The 16,133-nt window shown below is 39.6% G+C and overlaps 1 protein-coding gene across 6 annotated transcripts in view; it reads right to left on the reverse strand.

The window, feature by feature from the left end:
* The window catches only part of Eml6 (echinoderm microtubule associated protein like 6), a 336,360-nt gene extending 320,667 nt beyond the window's left edge, over nt 1-15,693 (reverse strand). For all 6 annotated transcript variants that reach the window (XR_001234170.1, XM_013514625.1, XM_013514624.1 and 3 more), the window contains exon 1: nt 15,479-15,693. Coding sequence is in view for 5 of the 6 variants with exons in the window: in XM_013514625.1 (XP_013370079.1) it covers nt 15,479-15,675 (197 nt within the window). In the remaining variant the exon portion in view is untranslated. The remainder of the gene's footprint in view (nt 1-15,478) is intronic.
* Between the last annotated feature and the right edge of the window lie 440 nt (nt 15,694-16,133).

Raw genomic sequence — 16,133 nt, forward strand, 5'->3', positions numbered from 1 at the left:
GTCCATAGGTGGGCATCTGCAGCTGGTGCATGGTGGGCCAATTGTGTCATTGTTTTTCTGTGTCATGATAGCTCTTAATTGAGCAGCGGCTGCCGGCCTGAAGGCCGGCGCACAACAGCGCTCACAGGCCGCATGGCTCCCCGTGCGCCGGGGGCCCTCCCTCCAGGGGCCTACGAGGCAGGGAGCGAGCTACTGGTCGGAAGACCAGGGCTCCCCGTGCGCCGGGGGCCCTCCCTCCAGGGAAGCAATTGGCTGCTTTAATAACACTGCTTTAAACTCATCAGATAATTTTGACATCTGTGTCATTGTGGTATTGATGTCTACTGACTGTTGTTTCTGTAATCAAATTGAGATTTTCCTTATTCTGGATGTGGCAAATTATTTCCAGTTGTATCTTGGAAATGCTGACTTATGAAGTTCAGGACCTTAATCTTTTGTGTAGGGAGTCACTCTGCTCAAGTATGGCATGTAGGTTCAGGTGAGGGTAGATGTTCAGCTTCTTATGGGGCTCTGATGTTCATATGACATGAATTTATTCCTGACGTTGAGGGCTAGCTTGCTGTCTTTTCATCTTGCTATCTTCCTTTGTTTGTTTGTTGTATTATGTCCAAGGTTTTTGGCATCATACTGCAAAAATCCATTTTTATCTTTCTCTATCTCAGACTCTGGCTTAAAGAAGTCATCCTGAGATATGAGGCTGCACTTTGGGAGGTGTTTCTGCAAATTCTTAGTCAGTGTTTTCTTTCCACCGTTTGTCACACCACCGATTCCAATGACAAATGCTTTCATAATTTGCTTGAAAATCACGTCTTCCTAGTATTTCCTGGCGCCGGGTGCAGGCCTCCTCCTCACCAGCCATAGGGCCCCGGCCGTACCTTCCCCCGTGCCGTGCGGACCGTAGAGAACTAGGCACGGATGGCCTCCGGGAAGATCCTTATTGGATCATTCTTAAAGAGGGTAGACAGAATTGGATCCATCAAAAAACCTGCATCAACATCACTTGAGTGAAATTCCATCTTGCCATTCATCTCCTACTGCTGCTGATCCTTCAGCTTCATAACATCAGGTGTGGGCCAAGTTCATTCATCCATCTCCTTTTGCTGATGATCCTTCAGCTCCACCATTTCCCACCTATCCTCCTTCCTCCAGTCAGTAACTCTCTGTTCATCAGTTCACTCTGTTTAATCCCTTATATGCCACTTGTTGCACTGCATTGTACTGTACAGTTTAAGGTAAAAGTACTTATGAATGAATCCAATTTATGAACATTCTCCTGGAACAGAACTCACTCATAAGTTAACATGTTCATAAATAAGTCTTCTCCACTAGCATCCATTGATGTCCTACCTCCATAATTCCACCGATTTAATAATGGACTTTCTACTCACATAAGATCTTTACCTTCTCTCCATTCTCTCCATGGATGCATGGGTTGTTACTTTACACAAGGGACTATAATTCATGCTTAAGTTATTTCAGATGTGACCAGCAGAAGTTCCTTTAGGGTGACTGTTATGTCACTTTAATATCTCCCTTTATTCCTTGGGTATTCTCATGCTCTCTATCACAAGAAGATATTCTAGATTTATTTTGTGCACCCCCTACCCCAGGTTTAAAATCAGTTCTGGTCTCTTTATGGGGCACAGTATTCACAAACAGTTTAGGGCATCAGGCATGTTCCTACTACTGATGTGCCATTGCTTCTTGGTCATCTCAATGGACAGAACAAGGAAAGTGTGTGTGTGCGTGTGTGTGTGTGTGTGTGTGTGTTTGTGTATGTACACTCATTTTCATATACCTTAATTTATATTTCTATGAGAATTTGTTTAATTCAGATGTCTTGGATTTTTCACTAATATCTACTGAATCAGAATCTTTAGGAGGGCTCATAAGTAGTTTTTTTGAAAGTTCAGACAAGTTTTTGAGCAAAGATGACTAGAGGAGTGGTAGTGGAAGGAGGCCAGTCAGGAGGCTACTTAACCATCTAGACGAAAGCTGAGAGGGTGTGAAGAGGGGGAGAGGACAAGATCAATTGTGCCGGGGGCTGACTGGGCAACAGAGATAAAACAGGGGGCACCAGGCACTTGATGCTTCTTGCCTGGATTACTATGACTGCAGCAGCTTACATTCTTATAATTAATTATTGTCTTAATTATTGTCCCATGGATTATATAAAAATCCAGGCCACATGGGTAAAAACAATTCTAAAGCATGCTAGAACCTATGCTGGTTTTATCATATGGATTAGAGATTGAGTTTCACTCCAGGGGAGATGACTCAGGAATTCACTGTCAGCAGGCCACGCTCTCACATGGAGGAACATGGCACAGCTAAAGTGACTTGTGTTCATGTCTACTAGGCAAGAAAACAGATTTGGAGGACTTTTTACTGAGAAGCAACATCAGTAACAGTATCTTGTTCAGAAAAGAAAAAGAAAAAAATTACAGAGCTAGTCTGCTAGCTATAGAAGTCATTAAGCTGAGGTGACTACCTGCTACCACTGCAGCATAAAACTCACTGGAGCATGAGCAAAATATAGAAAGTGGTTGTAAGAAGAAAAGTAAAGATAAAAGGAAATGATCCTTGGACATTCTAACTGTTATAATAGAAAGCTTAAAAGCTACATAGAAGTACAATCCAGAGAAAAACAATCTTCCCAGTGTTTATATATTAAAAGCAATTTATCAATGACCTCCACAATGCTACAGCCACTGGGCCTCCTCTCAGACTTACCTGACTTTATACCCTATTGATACTTGCAAGTCTCCTTGACATTGTCCTTTTGATTTCCTGGGAATTGAACCTTCCTGTTTCATCTCCAACCTCTATGAACATTCCCACCTTCCACAAGCACCTCCTTCTCTGCTGGTATCTTAAAAATCCATCTTTGAAGTCCTGACTTGGACCTCTTTTCCTTCTTCCCTATACTCTCTGGGATTTCTGTTCCATTCCTACACACACTGAAACTCTCACGGTTCTCTCCTGACCAAGAGACCCACATATCTAGATGTGTAAGTACCTCTAACATGTCACAGACACCTCAAGCTAAATACCTTAACAAGGGAGATTCATTCTGACAGTTGCAGAATTAGGCAATGTTATCACCACATGAACACCACAGAATATACTTACACAAAGCTAAAACAGCATAGACCAGTTTTTTGTTTTTTTTTTTTTTTTTGATGTGGTTTCTTGATGCAGTCAAGAGGCTCAGTAAACATGAAATGCATAAGGCTGCTGCCAGCATAATATGGTGTGCTGTTTCACAGAAAGTATTTTTACATAAGTAGAAATACACTCCAAAATACCAGTGAAAAGTATAATAAAGCACACACATAAACCAGTAGCAGTTATTTATTAACCAGGTATTACAAACTATAACTGTACTTATATACAGTTGGTAGCACAGCATCATCATAAATACATAAGTGATGTGTTGCATTACACTACAACATTGATGGATAGGACATCACAAGGCAATAGAAATTTTTTAGTTCCATTATAATCTTACAGGGTCACTGTCATAATGGGGTCCATAGAGCATATCACCAATTGCTCAAAGCTGAATCTACCTTCCCTGATCTTGAACCTGCTCCTCAACCAGATGACTATGTCCAATGCCTGACCATTACCTTATACCTCTCCTCTTTCTGGCCTCCCCACCCTCTCTGGCTATAGCCATTCAATCCTAGGAATCTAGAATTTCTATAACATATCTATTGTTTTCCTAGCATAAACCATAATTATCTCAGATCTGCATTACAATCCACACTTGAGCCAGACCGACAAGTCCAGAACCTAAATCTAATGTTTCTTTTTTTCCAGGAAGCCCACTCAGACCATCACCCTCTCCCCTGAGCATGTTGCATATTTTTTTATATTTGCAGCTCTCACGTATATTGGCCTAACATAGTGTCAGTATCCAGCTGCTCATGTCCACTGAGTGTTGCCCTCATGACTGCGAATACCTTGAAAGAAGCACATCGTTCACATTTGCGTCTGTGATGCCTCATACTATGCATATCACCTAGGAGGTGCTCAAGAAATCTTTGCTGCAGGCCAGTTTTGTGCCTCTAAGCCAGGGGTTTTTAATATATAGTCCTATTAAAATTTCACCACTTGTCCCTATACTGTACTTAGCAATCCTTCTCCACCCAATCCAAGATAATACATTGCATTTAATTAAAGTATCTTTTCCACTTTTTAAAACCTGGACAATTACTTAATCTGTTTTTGTCTTTTATGAGAATGATTTTTTTTTTTTTTTTTTTTTTTTGCAAAGCACAGGTCAGATGTATTATAAAATATCCTCCAATATGTTTGGTCCCTTTCTTAGCTTAAGGCCAAGAATTTTTGGCAGGAAAATCTGGTAAGTGATGTTGGACAGCCCTTGCCTTGGAAGAGGAGACAAAGGTAATCAGAGAGTAAGAGAAAACCAAGAGGCCACAGCATTAAGGGAAGAACAGAAGGATAGTGAACAGAAGGCAATCAACTCTACCTAAGACTATATAGAGGTGAAGCAGGATATGGCCCCCATTTAGCAATGGAAGTCACTGGACAGCTCTGAAGAATGATTGCAGTGGCTGATGGAAGTGGAATAATAAATGAAAGATAAGAAAATAGAGATAGTAGGAGGCAACTCAGAATCCCAACACTTTAATTTAGAAAGGATCATGGAGTCAGCCTTCTCATTTTTTGAAGAGGAAACTGAGGCTCATAAAAGTCACAGATCTGGATAAGGACAGCTAGTGCAGAGCTCAGTACCAGCTTTGACCCAATCTCCATGTACAAGGCTATGTTCCCTCTTTAGATATACTTGGTATTAAAGGAACAAAGAATGGGAAGGAATACTGAAGAAAAGGTTAATAAAAATAAAGTAGAAACCTTGCATTTTCTCTTTCTAAAAGGTAAACTGGCCTTGTCTTGCCCTTTTAAATTTCCTCCCTGGTTTCCATAACTTGTGGGATGAGCTATAAACGTCTTCATGATCCTGCCCCAGGCCCCTAGCCAGCTTATTCTCCTGCAGTGCACCCCTCACTCTCACCTTCACTCTAGCAATACTGGCTTCCTGCAGGGCATCTGCTCTTGTAAGTCCCTGAACCTTTGCATGAGCTGCTCCCTCTGTGACTGTTCCTCCTTCCCCAATTTCCTTTCTGCTTTCCTGCCACACTGTTCTTCATCCTCCCAAAGTTACTCTTTTCACCCCTCTGAAGTTCTGTGCTTGAATCCTCTGTTTCTGTATCTTTGTATGAAACACTTCTGGCCAGATGACTTAAATTTATTTAGAGCTGGCAAGTACTTAGAGTGAAGAAGACGTTGTATGAAACAGCTCTGGCCAGAAGACTTAAATTTATTTAGAGCTGGCAAGTACTTAGAAGTACATTGTACTCTCTGTACAATGTGAACTTCATTTACTTCTTACAGACACTCCATCATATTTTCAAAAGTTATTTCAAAGGACTGCCTGTTTCCTAGCTGGGTATGGGGGCACACACTTGCAGTCCCAACACTTTGGGAGACTCATGGAGAAGAACTGGAATTTTGAGCCTAATCTGGGCAAATTAGTAACTTGGTAAGAATCTGTTTTAAAAAAAGACCACGGGTTCTTAATCAAAAAGGAGGCAAATTAAGATTTTCCTTATAATGAATCAAAAAAGCTTAAGTATAAGCCATTTAAAAGGAATGTTTCATTCATTGCAATGTTCATGCCTATATTTCAGTAGAAAACACTATGTCCAATGCCTGTGTTTTCCATTCTGCCCAGTACAGCAGCAGAAGAAAGAAATCAAGTGGAATTGGTATCAGATTTAAGAGTACTACAGTAATTGGCCATTATTGCCATACAAATTAAAAAAAAAAAAAAGAAAATTTCAAATCTTGCTTCTCAGTTCCAGGAAGGATGATGTTCAGAATTATCTCTGAAAGTATGTATAAAATGAATTCTATGGAAATACCACTAAATCCTGTATTATTTTTATTGTTTTTGTCTTTGTTGTTATTTTGTTGTTTTTTATTCTCTTTAAAATAAAAAAAAGAAATAGCACCTCTACTTCACACCTCAATACTTCCAACTAATTTGAGATAAGAAGAATAAAAAGTAAATAAAAATACTATAGGCTTTTACAATGGTCAGTGAAGATACAAGGCATGGCAACAGACATGGAACTCAAATCAGGTGGGGAAATGAGCAGTCACCAAATCCAACATGACACAATGGTGCTTTAAGGGAGGAATTTGCACAGTGGTCCGGGCACAGAGAAAAGAGGCCTACAGTGGTCTGGAGGTTTCAGATAAGCCATCAGGAAGAGATGACACTTGCTTTGACACTGAAAAAAGGGAGACTATACCATTGGAGAAGTGAGGAGTCATTTCAGGCAGCCAAAAATGGCATGTGATGATCCAGGGATGGGCTAGCACTCCCAAGATATTTGGGATGGCCTCCTCCTAGAGAACTGAAAATTCCACAATATATTGGATCACCCATATTTCAAACTTAAGCCCTATTTGTCTCCCTTTTCTGGTCCTGAATTTATTATTCCTCATCACTGTTCTACCCTTTCCAAGGACTTACCAAGGAATCATCTGCCTACTCCTCTTCTAGTCCATCTCCTGTAGTACAGTTGCCATTCATTCTTCCTTAGTTCAGAGGTCCTGAGCATATGCTCTTCCATAAAAAGTCCTTTTAAATATGGCCTCACCCTCCAGGCTACAGCTGGTTAGATTGAGTGGTATCTGGACCCATGCTAGGTCAACTGCTTTCTCTCTTATTCAGTTGATTTTGTGAGACCAAGCTGAACAGGCATGTGCACTGAGACTCAGACAGACTTGGGGGTAGTCAGGGTATCATGCACAAAGTGAGTCATTAAGTTAAATGAGTCTGAAGTCAGGTAAAAACAAAGCATACATTATTCAGAGAGTAAGAGAGATCCAAATCCCTGTGATGCATTAGGTTGCTGCAAGAGAAAGAAACAGAAAAAGATGAGCTGCCTGACATCTAAGCAGTGTCTGAGAGGCAGCCACACTCCCTGTAATTGAGGCCCAAAACATATCCTTGTCACCTTATAATCTCAATTGTGCTTCTTCAAAAAAAGTTTTAGTTTCTTGCAACTAATGATCCCTTACTTAAAATACATCCCATTATTTCTGGGTCTTGTTGTACGCTTACCTATACCATCAATTCAAAACGAACATAGAATATTAGTTAAACTAAAAGAGAAGGTTCATGCCTTAAAAGTAATTCTAAATAAAGACTTGCTTGGTGTGTGGCTCAGTGGTAGAACACTTGCCTAGAATATATGAGGCCTTCACTTCAATCTCCAGCACTACACACAAAATTAGTTATTCTCAATACTCTTAAAATAATTCTCTGACCAGTCTATTTATGTACTACCAGTCCAGAGGGAGCTTCTTGCACCTGTTAGAAGTAGAAGCTGTCTGCTGCTCCAGGCAGGGTAATGGGAAAGGGAGTGGCAGAAAACTAGTGGAAATTCCCAGAGTCCTTCAGCTCCTGGGTAGAGGCCATCAGCTACTTGTCTGACCTTTTGGGGAAGAAATGAACTAATAAAGGGGCAAACCCTCTCTCACAACTCTTTTCACTTTCCATGCCATCTCCCCCTTAGCTGGCTCAACAGACCAATCTGCAGAAGCAAGGCTGAAGTCTATAAAACCACTGTTAAAAAGCAAGAACCTTTGGGAGTAAATAAATCCAAAGTATAGACTGCAGCTGGCCCCCAGACCAGCAGTCACTAAATGCTGCAGTGGTTCTTCAAAGTTTAAATGGTGCTATTTCACAAATATACAAAAATCTATAAATCCTTCATAAGATCTAACATCATATTTACAAATACAGAACAGCAACCAAGGCCTCTGACTTCTATTACTTCTAGGTTAATCTTTTAAATGGTTGCTTCTGTTTCTGGATCCCCAAATATTCAGCACTTTCTATGTAGGAGGAATGGGCCCTCTGCTCACACAATTCAACAACTGTGGGCGACCAATATAAAAATAGTCTTTTCAAAAACGGTGGCACAACTAGGTAAATGCATGCAAAAGAAAGAGTTGGATTCCTACCTCACACCATATATAAACATTAACTCAAAATGTATCATCTGACTAAATGTAAGAGCTAAACTCATAAAATTTTTGAAGAAAACACATGAATATTGATGATCTTGCATTAGGTGATGATTTTTTAAGACATGACTTCAAAATAACAGGAAACAAAGAAATAAATTTAACATTACCAAAATTAAAAACTTTCCTGCTTCAAAGGAAATCTTTAAGAAAATAAAAAGACAACTTATTAATGGGAGAGAACACTTTTAAGTAATATATTACATAAAAGACACATTTAGAATATATAAAGAATTCTTACAATAATGAAAATATGAATCAATTAAAAATGGGAAAATAGACATTTCTCCAAGGAGGATTTACAAATGGTAGTAATTTACAACAAGATGATCAATATCACTAATCATTAGGAAAATGAGATATCATTTCACATGCAGTATGATGACTAATAAAATGAGCAGACAATAGCATAATAACAAGTATTATCAACGATGAGGAGGAACTGGAACTCTCATACACAGCTGATGAGACTGTAAAATGGTGTGGTTTTGGGAAATAGTTTGACAGTTCACTGAGAAGCTCTATGTAGAGTTACCGTATTACTCAGCAATTCTACTCAAAGACCCTAGAAAATATATGTCCACACAGATTGGGAACACACTCTTCCACTGCCTAGGGGTTCACCATCTTCTTAACTTGTTACAGCTGGTGCCTGATGGCTCCTTCTGGAAATGAAGAAACACTGGGCTAGGTGCCAATTTAATGAAAGAAATAGATTCCATTAATTTAAGAATTAATGAATTTAGCCGGGGGGATATAGCTCAGTGGCATAAGCACCTGCCTGGCAAGTGCAAGGTCCTGAGTTCAATTTCTGTACCAAAAAAAAAAAAAAAAAAATTAGTAAATTTATGTATCATGGAAAAATACATATATTATTAAGAGGAAAAATACATATATTATTAATAATACATATATTATTAAGCTATTCACTAGCTTGTAATCTTTTGGTTCAAAAACACTGGTCTATTGAGCTTGAAATATACAAATACAGTCCTTAAAATCTTGCTGCTGGAAATGTGCACTGTGAATTAGCAGCACCAACTCCTGTAAGCTGGTTGGAACTGCATAATATCAGGCTTCACTCTAGACCTACTGCCACAAAATCTGCATTTTAGCAAGCACCTAGGTGTCCCCTATGCATAGTGATGCTTGAGAATTGTTTGCTCTCAAAACTTTAACTGTATTTAAGATCAACTCACACATGACAAATTCAAGTTAACTTACAAAAAGAGTCTGGCTGCTGAGGGTAAGTAGACCACTGGCTAAGGATTACTTTCCAGATAGTTCCAGTCTACTGTGAGACAAATCAGCCCCAGAAATGAAGCCAGTAAGTCTGCTTTCCCAGCATCTTCCCTTTCTCTTGGTGGCAAAAATGTCACTTCCATTACAAAGGTTTTCAGATGCATATTCCCAAGGATTGAAGAAGCCCTAGGACAGTCCTGCTTGGAAATGTGCCATGGAACAGTTTTTCACCATAATCTATCTATACCACCACTGGTGTTGGCGGGGCTGGTATCATTCCTTTTAAAAATAAGATCATTACCACTCTGAAGATATCAATATGTAATACAACAAGCATTTTTAATTTCCTACCACTTTGTTTGTAACTCTGTATTGTTTGTATTGTTCTTTTGCTATTTTGTAAATGGCTGTCTGTTTGTTAATGTTTTCCTTCTTTTATTTTTAAAATTAAAAAAATAAAAATAAGATCATTTAGAGCAATGTTTGAAAGGAGTGATGCACTATATGGCAACAATATTTTGCAAATAAAAACATGGTCATGTTTCTAAATTAAAAACTGAGATTCTTGATGTGACAAGAAAAAAATGCACCCATGACAATAGATGAATAGAATATTTGTGATTGTACTGGGAAACCTAGGACTATAGTATCAAAACCCAAAAGGCATTAATGATCTGAATGAGAATTATGATGACCTTGACATTTCTCTGCCTATCTATGGTAGAATTCTGGGTACAAGTTCCTTGCCACCCTGGCACTTTTCCACCTAGTCTCTTCTCTGCCACCACATCTGCACCTGTCTTTCCCTTCTTACCTTTCAGGTCCCAGCTAATCTGGAAATCTTATCTAAGGTCCTTCCATCCAATCCAGCTCCCCGCTAGGATCATTCTCTTCTTGGCACCACTATATTTACATTGTTTCCTTTCTCACTCGCTGGTGGCCTCCCCAGCACAGTGCAAGCTTCAAGGGAGCAGAGCTTTGTCATATTCATGGCTGCACCTCCTCCACCTGGCATATTTATGTAACATGAATATTTGATAAACCAATGAGAAAAAATAAAATATCCAACATTTGATAATAGATAAATCTTAATAAAATAGACTATAATGAATTAATAATAATTTAAAATTTTATTAGTAGACCATAAGCTTCATCAAAAGCTTTTATTTCATGCTCTTGCCAGTGTACAGATAACATCCAATGAACAGTGGGATGATTCCATTCAACAACTTTGATTAAACATAGTTCCCTTTCAAAACCATACCTGTAAAATGAGATTCTCTCAAGAGTGAGGAAAGAGAAATTCATTGAGAAAACATACAGAAAGTGTCTGGTAGAGAGCAGGCACTCACTATGAGCTGAATCCTTTATACTTACCTCCATGTTTCCCTTATTCAACCTGATTAATAGATTAAAAATATAAAATCATATCTCTAGTTCTTCATGTTACCTGTTTATCCAATGCTCCAAACTCAATCATGGCTAATAGATGGCTCTCTTCAAATCCAACAAATTCAATTGTTGTTGTTATTGTTTTTTTCTGTTATTTATTGTTTATTTCTGATATTATTTATCCAATTTACAGCACCAGATTACTTTAGCCATGTCAGAGTTCTGGTTTTTAAATTTTTAATTTAAATACTTCCAGTCAATCATTGTTTCTGGTCATTTCTGGTGATGTTCCTAAAGTGAACCTGAACATAATTTTATTTCTAGACTAAGTTCTAGCAATCTGCTTGAAGTACTCTTGAGTAAAGCACAGGATTTATAGGCTAACAGATGACAGAGTTACAAAGAGAACAAACTTACTGAATTCTGGTTGGGACATGCTTGGTAGTAGGAAGCATCGTGACTAAGAAAAGTAAGTGGCAATAGCTTCTGAAGCAACAGCTTTGGGTTTTGGAATCAGATGGACTGGACTCCAGTTCTCAGTCTATAGTCTGCTAGATGTTGACCACGAGCAAGACCCTTAACCTCTCTCTGCTTCAGGTGCCTCAACAGCAGGCTGGGTCAGCACCATTATTTCCCTCACAGGGCAGCTGAAGGGTTGGATGAGAGAAATCTGTATATACACTTAGCTCTGATTCTGGTACTCACGAAATATGAGGTCTGCTGATATTAAGATTCATTCCCAGCACAAGGAGTCCATATTTACAAATGAAAATATTCAGAATGAGAACAGCACTAGATACATGTAAGTAAGCAGCACTGGTCACAAAAGAGTTAAAACTTCTTGACATCTCTTTCTTTGCATGAGGATGATAAAAGGTCTCAAGGCAAAATTTGACAGAAGCAGGGACACCTGCCATGATTTGGATGCAAACAGATCCCTATGATGGGAGCCTTGATTTAATCTCCACAATAAGCTATAAAGTAGATACCTATAAACTCCATTTTACAAGCAGGAAGCTATTTACTGATGAAAAAGTTACCAAACTGGTAGTGACCTAGCCTAAACAATGGGACGAAGGTGGAAAGGAAAAATACACCATGAAGGAAGACAAGAATAAAACAAATGTATTATAGGATAGGTGGGAAACATATGATTTTTTAAATGGAAAAATAAAGATAGACTGGTAAGTTAGGGCCTGAGAAAATGGAAAGGCAAAGAGTACAGACTTCTGCTTGCACAAAATGAAGAATCATTGTTTTATTTTTTGGTGTGTATTTAATTAAATACAAGTACTACTACTGCAACTAAGAAAGTTTATTTTTTTCTTTTTTTATTTTAAAGAGAAAAAAACAATAACAAAATAACAATAATGAAGACAAAAATAAAACAATACAAAAACAATAAAAATAATGGAGGATTTCAAAACAAGATGATAGGAATTAACAATGGTTGTTATATTACATATTGTTATCTTCAATGAAGTTGCTCAGATTACCAGATGTAAGAATGCAAGATTGATCAAACAAGTAAAGACAATAACAAGTAATAAAAAAAATTAGAAATGATACAGAGTTTCATTGAACAAGATGGTAGGAATTCAGAAATGGTTGTTATATTCCATATTGTTGTCTTCCAATTAGTTGTTCAGATATAAACATGTAAAATTGGTCAAGAGAAAAAAAAATTTAAGCATTAACTGTTCCTTACAATAAACCAATAGACATCAGCAGTACAACTTTCTCAGCTATCCTTGTATATACATGTATGTATTTAAGAACACTTATTGAGCACCAACTAAGAGCCAAGCCCTGAACTAAATCTTGGGAATATACCTAATAGTTGTAAGAACTCCACAATTTTGACATTGTCACCGCACTTCACATGCAAAACTGTGAAGGGTCATACATGCTTCCAGTAAATGGAAGAGTGGGGTTCATACTCATGTGATGTCAAGGCAGTATTCTTTCCCTTAAAGCAGCAAAGCAGATAAATCTCTGGCAATAGAGAGCCAGAAAGTAGGAAAGAAAATAGAGACAAAGAAATCTCCAAAACCAGACAGAGAATCAGATAAATCCTATCAGATCAAATCCTACATCATTATTAAGGTTCATCATGATCTCAAGGAGCACATGCTTTTATAAAATGGAGTGTGTTATCAATATTTGCCAGGCTGCTTCCTAGCTAATACCCTAGATAAACAAAAGGCAAAACAGTAGGAAATGTATACATATGAATATATCTTTCAAAATAATGCAAAAGCTAAGTATGATGTGGACAATTACTTAGACTATCTCACTTGACAGAATCAAAAATCAGAAGTGTTAATATTCATGTAATGAGTAAACAAACAGTATTTTTGCATTAAGACCTTAGCTATGGTCTTCCCCATCCAGTGACAAACTTCAACATTTCAGGTGGAAAAAAGACAGTATTATAGAGAAATGAATTGAAATGGATGGATAAGATAAGATTGTATATTGTGTGTGGTTCGTGCACTTCCTTTATCTATGAGTATAAGATAAAGGATAATAACAGCATAAACATTCCAATGTTATAGGCATTAATTGCATAATGACCTGTGATTCGTGTTTTTAATCCACTAAACTAAATTTTATTCCCATGTTGCAAAGATACACAGGAGGTTAGAGTACTCTGCTCACCTGTACGTGCTCGGACTCAAACAAATATTGTGGAGAATTTAGCAATACATTATCTTTTTTCTGAAATCAGGCTTACTACGTCACACCATATACCCTCCAAACGTGTGTTTCATTGATGCAGAACAACTTCCATTACATTTTCAGAATATTACCACTTTTGTCTTTCACAATGAAATAAGTGATTTCTGTGACTTCTGTGACACTGTGACTACTATGTCACTACTCAACACAACCCCTTCACAAATAGATCAGAAGATAAACTGTCTTTTTTTTTTTTTTTTTTTTTTATCAATTAGGGTTCCCTGCAAACCTAATCACGCATATGACTTCTTGAACCTTCTCTTCAATCTGAGTGTTTAAGCACACAAGACAGATGTCATCACAGCCCCACTGGCCAGCTGCTTGTCATAACAATGGTTTACTGCATTTCCACCCTTTTCCCATCATCAGTTCCAACAGTTCATTTAATTTCTTCTTCTACTAGAGAAAGAATTATGATTCAGGACTCAAATCCTCAAAGTACATCAGTAAGCTGTCATGTCAATATTCTTTAACCCTAGGGAATTTTCTGTTTAATTGCCATTTTCCCCCTTCCCCCAAAGGACTATGTCTTATTTTGCTGTTGTAATGGAAAGCACTGCACTAAGACAGAGAGTGCAAAAACATAATGGGTTTAAATTTTTAAACATCTAACCTTTTCATGAGTCACTGTTAATCATTTGCACCTGTGACTTTAATAACTGCCCTGGCAATTAGAGAAGCAAAATCTAAGTAAGGATGCCCCAATCACAACCATTACCCAATCAAGGAAAGAAGGAAAACGCTATTTTGCCTAATATGATGTGAAGAAAATTTTACATGTCAGTTCCACCAAATCTTGAAAACATTAGAGCTCCCAGCATTTAAAATCTTCATCTGAAAGTCAAAGGTTTATATATAATATGTATATACACATATGTATGTGTATATAATTCTCCCCACACAGAAATCAGAGGACTGTTGACATTACACCACTTAATCACTTATTTCATTGCGAAAGACGAAAGCGGTAATATTCTGAAAATGTAATGGAAGTTGTTCTGCATCAATGAAACACACAAGTTTGGAGGGTATAAATATGGTTTCTGTCAGTTGTAGTCCATCCTGAGCAAGTCATCTTCCTTTTAAGAGGAGGCTCCCATACCATGGAAATCTTAACTGCCTAGGGCAGAAAGGGATTCTCAGTGAACTGCAGCTGGACTACACTTCATTTGGTCAATGGAGAAGCTGAGAAGAGCTGGGAGGAAATGTCTGGTCCAGATAGGACAGAAAAGGATCAAGAATCAGAATATGCCCCCTTCAGTTTAAGAGGGAGGGCCCCTAACATGGCTGTTCATCCGGCGGAGCTCCTCATTCCATGGCTCAGCCTCCACTGGTCGTTGACCATTTTGTGGGCCGGTTGGTAGGATTCTGTGGTCCAGCAGCTACCAGCCTTTTACAACCTCAGTGATGCTTTACAAGCATCCATTCAGTGTGTGAGTATGCTTTTAGCATTAAAACACTGCCAAATGAAATATTAAAGAAGAAACTCTCCACCCACTGCAGAAATTTCCCAGGTCCAAAGCATCTGGGAGGAAGATGCCACATTACAAAATTTCTTTTCGATTTTTAAAAAAATCCTCCTGCTTGCTCAGGAACCTGCTGAGAAGCCTCCTGAAGATGATACACACAGTTCATCCTACATTTACCTAGTCAGGGTAGGATGAAGTGTTTGATAGTTACCCAGTCCTTCTCCTTGTAGCAGAAAAAAAGCATCAGAACACTCAACTCCGTAGAGATGGGGTAGCCTTCCAGAGGCATAAACAGAAAAGACACTTCTCTCTCCCCACCATACACACCCTGTTTCTGGCCTAGCCCACAACCAGCAGCCCTTCCTAATTCCATGCGGCTGTAGAAATAACCCTTTATCCGGGTACTCCCGATCTGACCCTGGGAAAGCCCGGCTGGTCCTCTCTTCCGTCCTTCCATCCTCCACACCAAGCCTTCCAGACGCCCCACTTCACCCCCTTACCTGATGATGTCGTCGTTGTGTCCCAAGAAGAATTTCTGGCTGTGCTCGCGGGTGTTGTACACCACCCCGACCCCAGCCACAAAGTAGACCACCTCCTTGCCGGCCGTGTAGTACAGGTTGTTGCGGCACTGGTGGCCCCGGTACCCGTACACCCACTCCAGCCGGAGTCGGCAGCCAGGAGCCGTCCGGTCCGCCATGATGCGCCCTCCGCGCTGGCGGCTCGGGGACTCAGCGGCTCAGCGCGGGCGCCGACTTCCGCGGGAGGCACAGGCTCCGCCGCGCGCCGGCCGCCAACATCGTCCGAGTCGGCTCCTCAGCGCGGGCCCAGACTGGGTGCGCCCCTCCCCGGCGGCGACCTCACTGCACCTGCGGGCTTCAGACCTGCGGAGCGGCTCTGGCGGGGGCCAGCCCGCCTTCCGAACGCGCCGTCTGCATGTCCAGTCACGGACCGGCTCGCGACAAGTTTGCAGCCGGGCTGCGCGCAGGCGGCGGGGTTTATTCTGTGACAGTCTCGATTTGGCAGGCAGCGCGAGTAAGTTTGGCCATCACCGTCCTTGGATCCAAAATTGAGTCTACGTCCAGGTTGTGAGGGCGAGGAAAAAAAGAAATAGAGTTTTTTTTTTTTTTTTTTGCGTAAGTCACTCAGTCCAAGGAA

Source organism: Chinchilla lanigera, unplaced genomic scaffold (assembly GCF_000276665.1).
Source record: "Chinchilla lanigera isolate Chin_1 unplaced genomic scaffold, ChiLan1.0 scaffold00023, whole genome shotgun sequence".
NCBI lineage: Eukaryota > Metazoa > Chordata > Mammalia > Rodentia > Chinchillidae > Chinchilla > Chinchilla lanigera.